Here is a 7165-nt window from a genome sequence, read left to right on the forward strand (position 1 = left end):
TTGTGAGCCACCATGTGGTTGCTGAGCACTGAACTCAGGACCTCTGGAAGAGCAGTCAGTGCTCTTAACCGCTGAGCCATCTCTCCAGCCCCATTTACTACTTATTTCCACTGGTATTTATTTTTCAAGGAGTATGTTTCAGGCCAGGTGTTGTGGGAGACAAATATAATCCTAACACTGGGGAAGTGGAGACAAGAATGATCAGGCATTTGACGTCATCTTTGCCTACACTGTGAGTGGGAGATCACCCTGGGTTGCAGGTGGCCTCTTTTGAGGGGACACAGAGGCTCCCTCCAATCCTCTTATGGTGGTCTGTCATACTGCAGCTATTCAGATGTGACTGATAACCTCTTAGCTCAAAGTTTTCACTGATCCATCCTCAAAACTTGTCAAAGAGGCCTGAACTCTGAGCTTCAGGCTCCCCCGATCCACTTTACTTTGGGGTACCAGGAAAGGGAGAACAAGTTGGGTGTGGTGCCTTTAATCCCAGCCCTCTGGAGATGGAGGCAGGCAGATCTCTGTGAGTATGAGGGGCAGCCTGCTCTACATAGTGAGTTCCAGGACAGCCAAGGCTATGCAGATCCTGTATGCTGCTGCTGCTGATAATAATAATAATAATAATAATAATAATAATAATAATAGTAGTAGTAGTAACAAGAGACCTCACTCACTTAATTTTCCAGTGAAAGAGGAAGATGGCTAAGGTCTAAGAGGATTTTAAACACAGACTGGAAAAAAAGCAAAAGCTTCCATTTACATAAGGGCTTGGAGCTGCCCGTCGGGGGGGTTGCTATGACTTGACAGAGGCTGCAAATGTGTGTCCGCAAGCAGTCTGGCATGACGGTGGTCATACAAATTTAGAAATGCTCTGACTTACAGGTGTGCATGCTGAAACATTGAGCAGAACTCAGTTGACTATGAATCATGAACTCTGGTCTAGCCTGGCATTGTGAGTCCAGTATAGCAAATCACTAGAAAGCCCTGGGCGATACCTACACGATTCCCACATACTGTCTGAGCCAGCTTAGTTTCACCAGCCAAGCGTCATGGCAACGGTCATGGCAACGGTGTCCTCTCCAATTTCCACTGTGCGGAAAGACCACATTAGGTCTCTGTTCCCTCTGGAACATGAGCGAACAAGCGAGGTTTGTGAAGCCTAGACATGACAGAGCTACAGCTGCTGAGGCTACAGGTTCAGGGGGAGCCCTGAAGAGACTCTGACCTGGGCCCCTAAAGAGACGTTCAAATGCATTCACTGAAATCAGAAGTAGCTTTCTGGCCAAGTGGAAAGCTCCACATGAAACCCATGTTAATAGGAAAAGGGGCTGTAAAGTGGAAAGCTGGAGCCGTGCTGGTGTTCCCCCAAGCAATTCACTTCTCAGCCAATGCCAGTGGTGGGTCTCCCAGAAAACACTGGATTACCGGTGGGTAGGGTGAGTGCCGCGAGATTCCTCCCTCCCAGCTGGCTGGCATTGCTTTCTTGGTTTTGAATCCGAATTGGAAAACCAAACCAGCAAACCAGGATAAACCTGAACCTGCAGCGGGAAACACACTTGGCTTTTGTCTGCACGGTAGAAGGAACGCTGTTTGTCCCTCCCTGTGGTACAGCACAGTCCTGTGAACAGCAAACTCCAATTCTCCCAAGAAACAAGCACGGCGAACTTGTGTTTTTCCAAGTTGACTTTATGGTTAAACCCCGCAGCCCAGACCAATAGAGCATCCTTCCGGGTGGGCGTGGCCATGCTGTGTGGGCCGGTATTTTTTTTTTTTTTTCAAACCATGACAGCATAACTTCTCCTCGCTGTATTTACCAGACAAAGTCTCAACAACGCCTGTAAACGCCTGTGTCTGTTCTTTTCAGTTCTAGGGAAAATTCGAACCGCGGTGGGCAGTGCCCAACTTCTCATGGCGCAGAAATTCTACCAGTTCAGAGAACTGTGTGAAGAGAACCTGGTAGGTACCATTCCCATCACTGTGACTCTCTGCTAGCACAACCCAGAGAGACCTTGTCCTTAAGACTGGTCTGGCCAAAGCAAAACTCAGTTTGAACCACTGGAGTCTTTGACAGACAAATCTGACTTTTTGCTTTTCTTTAAATTAAAAACAAAAACGACCCCCCTCCAAATAAAACAAAACAAAAACCTCACTTTATTCTGCACTTAAACAATCTTAGGGCAGAACCAAGTTAAAACTCCATATCCTGGTTCTCTGTATTAAAAACTTTCCATGTTCCTAGAGTTTATATGATTTTTCTGATTCTTTCTAAAATAAGGAACAAACTGGTTTCCAAAATACCATTACAGTGATAATAATCATGACACTCTTTCTTAAAAAGCCATCATTAACTGTGTCTCCTGATGTGAGTTTTGTTTTAATTTAAAAGTCAGAGGTTGGGGGTATCACAAAATGCAGATTAGACACCCTGAGGCAAGCGAGTGCTGCTTCTACCTCTGATTTACAGAAACAAAAGAAGGAAAAGACCTCCAACAGCAACAGTGGACGGCAATGGCGGTGAATCAGAGGTCAAGAGTCTCTTGGAGGAGGCCTCCAAAAGGCCCATGTCCTCCAAGAGCGACTCTGCAAACACAGCTTTTATTGCTCAGTTGCCGGTCAGGCTGACTCTAAAACAAAGCAAATCGAAAGCAGCTTACTGATGTGTGTCAACTGAAAACATGGTTGGCAACCAAATGACCCTGACAGGGCTTTGAGTCTTAACTCTGTCGTAGGCACTGTGTTCTCTCCTCAAAGGAATCTAGTCCAAGGATGGCAAGGTGGCTTCTCGTTAAAGGGGCTTGCTGGCAAACCTGATGACTTAAGTTATACACACACACACACACACACACACACACACATGCTCGTGCACTGTGGCACCTGTACCCAACCCACCCTCACCTACCCACACCCACACTGAATAAATGTAAAAACAGAGAATTGAAAATCGAGTTTCTGAGGGTACTGCAAGGTAGAACATAAATGTTGTGCACATTTTAAAGGTGAAGTTGCAGAAACCATTTTTTTTTAGATTTATTTATTTATTTATTTAATGTAAGTACACTGTAGCTGTCATCAGACATTCCAGAAGAGGGCATCAAATCCTATTACAGACGGTTGTGAGCCACCATGTGGTTGCTGGGATTTGAACTCAGGACCTCTGGAAGAGCAGTCAGTGCTCTTAACCGCTGAGCCATCTCTCCAGCCCCAAACTTTTTTTTTTTTTTTTAATGTGTGTTGTTTTCTGGAAATTGTTACGTTCCCAAAGCCAGCTTTTGACATTGTCCTCGTTCCTCATGGTGGCTCCAGTCAGCGGCCACTAGAGAAATTTCTGTGATGAACTAGGAGAGTCCCTGCTAAGATAACTGCGCACCAGCGGAGGAAGGTCTTTGGTGCTGCTCAGATGAGGCTGAGGCTTCGGAAGCAGTCCTGCCCCAGCATGCGCTGGACCGCCTGGCTAACTCCCCAGCATGGCCGTTTGGAGTTGCTAGTGGCATTCTTTACCGGCCCCGCCCATGGTAAAAAAAAAGGAGTTACAGTTCAGCCTCTGCCCCTAGAAATCCCTTGCAGGATTTAAATTCCATCCCTCATTTTTGCAGAGGGAGTCACCCCAGGGAGTAGTATGGCCTGGAGTGACTTTAGAGGGCACCAAGATGGCTCCGCAGGTAAAGAAGTTTGCTGCCTAGTCTGATGACCTAAGTTTGATGGAAGGGGAAGACCAGCTTCTACAAGTTGTCATCTGCCTACTGACCCTGGCACTGCCAACACATACACATAATAAACAAATATGGTGGGGTGGGTTGTTTGTTTATTTGTTTTCTTTTAGTTAGTTTGTTTGTTTGTTTTTAAGTGACTATAGGGTTGTTGTTCAGGGCCAGGTTCAGCTTCTTGTTGCTTTAAAAAATATTTATTGCCGGGCAGTGGTGGCGCACGCCTTTAATCCCAGCACTTGGGAGGCAGAGGCAGGCGGATTTCTGAGTTCGAGGCCAGCCTGGTCTACCGAGTGAGTTCCAGGAGAGTCAACCCTGTCTCGAAAAAAGAAAGGGAAAAAAATTATATGTGCATGCACATTCTGCCTCCACACAAACAGAGAAGAGGAAATCAGATCCCCTTACAGATGGTTGCTGGGAATTGAACTCAGGACCTCTGGGCCTCTTAACTGCTGAGCCAGCGCTCCAGCCCTAAGCTTATTCTTTAGTCCCTCTTCCATTGAGGAAAAAAAAAAAAAAAGCGAAAGACAGGTCTTTAGTTTGAAAACACATTTGTTCAAGACTAGATGCTTAAGCTTAGAGCAAATGGCTGAAATTTGTTTTTTTCCAGCATACTAAACTGGGAAGGGGGGGGACGAAGGGGGAGGGGGACGGGCTGGACTCACGCCCCGCCCCTCCCGCCCCAGCCCCTGTTGTACCTCTGATCTCGGAGATGATCTGGTTTAGACTCAGCCACTCCGCCATACAACTCTCACCGTCAAACAATGGCTGGATTAGAGATGGATCGGACTTAGGGCCTCTTTGTTTCCTCATTTGTCTTTTTGACAAAATGGGGCAAAGAAATTCCTTTGGGGCGAGGCCCAGGTTGCCTGTGACAGAGTTAAGCACATCTAAGCAGCTACCACAGAAGCTTTGGCTGCTGAACTGCAGACTGAACATGCCCAAAAAAAAAAAAAAAAAAATCCAGAAACAGAAATGTTCTAAAATCTGAAACTCTAGGGACAGGAAGGCTTTGATACATCTGACCTCCGATGACATATTACTGTCAAAATATAGTCAAATACTGTCAAAGTACAGGAAAATGTATATAATCACCTCTAGATTGTGGGTATTGGGTATATGTGACATATACATGAATTTCACCTGTATTGTTGACCTGTATTCTGTCTCTAAGATATCTCACTGCATGCAGATAGGCAAACTTTCCCAAATCCTAAGAAGTCTGACATCTCAACATCTGGTCCCGAGGATTTCAAACAAGAAACCCTTGGTGCTAAAACAATACAGCACTAAAACCTGTGACCAAGAAAATGTCACTGGCCTCCAAAATTCATTATGAATAAGGCTAAATATTTGTGCAATCATAAGCTGTTAAGAAGTGCCTCATCAGGCCGGGCGTGGTGGCGCACGCCTTTAATCCCAGCACTCGGGAGGCAGAGGCAGGCGGATTTCTGAGTTCGAGGCCAGCCTGGTCTACAAAGTGAGTTCCAGGACAGCCAGGGCTATACAGAGAAACCCTGTCTCGAAAAACCAAAAAAAAAAAAAGAAGTGCCTCATCAGATCCAATGTGTGTTCTGAATATTGAGGGGTCGCTTTGCTTGCTTTTCCCCATTAGGTGTTTTGTTGTTGTTTTTGTTATGTAGCCTCAAAGATGAGATGCTCCAGGTTCAGCAGCTCTGCTGATAGGATCTCTGGTGTTTGCCACCACATCCCTCGAGGGATTTCCATTGTAGTTTGCTGTTTACTATGCCAGAATACTACAAAGAACGCCTTTGGTTCATTCAAGTGGTGTATCACTAGAATATTTTTTTATGTTTTGTTGTGTTTGTTTTATTTTGGTTTGACTAGGTGCTAAAGTCTGAACCTGAGGCCTGAATGTGTGCCATGAAGCCATACTCATTCCCGTCCCTAGAACAGATTTTAATATTGAACTGAAAACTCTAAAAGTAATCCACTCCCAAGAATCTCATAAGAATCCAATGCCAGGATCCCAAGAATCTTTATCTAATGCCAAGAAGCTATAGGTAGTCTCGGAACTCTACACGCAGCATCTTTATTTGCATTTATTTTGGACAAGGCCAGTCATTCTAGCACATCCTCCAATGTAAATGTCATTTCCAACCTTGAAACAATCAGATGACCATCAACCTTTACTTTCTGAAATTCGGAGGGTACTCTTTTTCTTGAGATTAATTTTAAATGTACAAGCTGCCCCCGGTTATCATAGAATATGATATCTGTTCACAGTTCAGAGTTATTTATAATTCTAACCGGAAATAACCAGAAATGGCACTGACTAAGAGCTCCTGACACCTGGAAGGGAGGCGGACTCTGTCTGCTTATGATGCTTAGGCAGAGTGTGTCGGTGATGATGATAGTGACGCCACACACACACACACACACACACACACACACACACACACACCATTATGGGGACAAAAAAAGTCACCTTGAGCCAGATGTGATAAAGTGCACTTGCAGTCTTAGCGCTCAGAGGCTGAGGCAGGAGGTTAGAGAGTTCCAGGCCAGCATAAAGCACACAGCAAGCTCCCAAGCAACCAAACTAACAAAAGTCAGTTCTTGGGTTGGTCTGCTGGCTTTGATGAGTAAAGGTTCTTGTTTCTCAAGTCTGATGACATGAGTTAAACCCCTGAGACCCTCAGGAGGGTGGAAGGAGAGAACCAACTTTATAAAGTTGTCCTCTGACCTCCTCATGCATGTGTGCGCGCACACACACACCAAAGATAATAATAATACATTTTTCTTTGTTTGGAATTTTTCTTCTAGGCAGGGTCTCACTATGTAACTCTGGCTGTCCTGGACCTCACTCTGTAGATCAGACTGACCTTAAATTTATAGAAATCCACCTGCCTCTGCCTCCCAAGTGCTGGGATTAAAAGCATGTACAACTATAATAATAATGACATGTTTAAGTAATTTTTTAAAAAGTCAGTTCTTGCTGGGCAGCGGTGGCGCAGGCCTTTAATCCCAGCACTTGGGAGGCAGAGGCAGGCAGATGTCTGAGTTCAAGGCCAGCTTGGTCTACAGAATGAGTTCCAGGTCAGCCAGGGCTACACAGAGAAACCCTGTCTTGAAAAACAAAACAAAAAACAAACAAAAAAAAGTCAGTTCTTAAACATTGAAAGAGATTTATTATTCTGAAAAGGAAATTATTACCAACATACATATGTATGTTTTCTGACTTTTGCTATATTTAAAACCAGCTAATTTGTAATGTGTCATATGATAAAAATGATTCATTATTGTATTTATTAGGGATATCTCAATTGCTGAACATGTAATAGTTTCAGAGACTACATATATGTCTCCGTGGTTGATCACTTGCTTGACTCTGCAAACTCTGGCTCAGTCTCTAGCAGCAAAGAAGCCTTGCCACCCCAAGTATTCTGGAAATACCTTCTTGCTGATCAGTTCTGTACCCTATGACGTCACTCAACATGAGT

The 7165-nt window shown here is 44.6% G+C and overlaps 1 protein-coding gene across 16 annotated transcripts in view; it reads left to right on the top strand.

The window, feature by feature from the left end:
• Dlgap1 (DLG associated protein 1) overlaps positions 1-7165 on the top strand; it is an 826285-nt gene that overhangs the window by 812249 nt on the left and 6871 nt on the right. For all 16 annotated transcript variants that reach the window (XM_021186024.1, XM_021186022.1, XM_021186023.2 and 13 more), the window contains one exon: positions 1862-1953. In XM_021186024.1, coding sequence (XP_021041683.1) covers positions 1862-1953 — 92 coding nt within the window. The remainder of the gene's footprint in view (positions 1-1861; positions 1954-7165) is intronic.

Source organism: Mus caroli, chromosome 17, assembly GCF_900094665.2.
Source record: "Mus caroli chromosome 17, CAROLI_EIJ_v1.1, whole genome shotgun sequence".
NCBI classification, from domain to species: domain Eukaryota; kingdom Metazoa; phylum Chordata; class Mammalia; order Rodentia; family Muridae; genus Mus; species Mus caroli.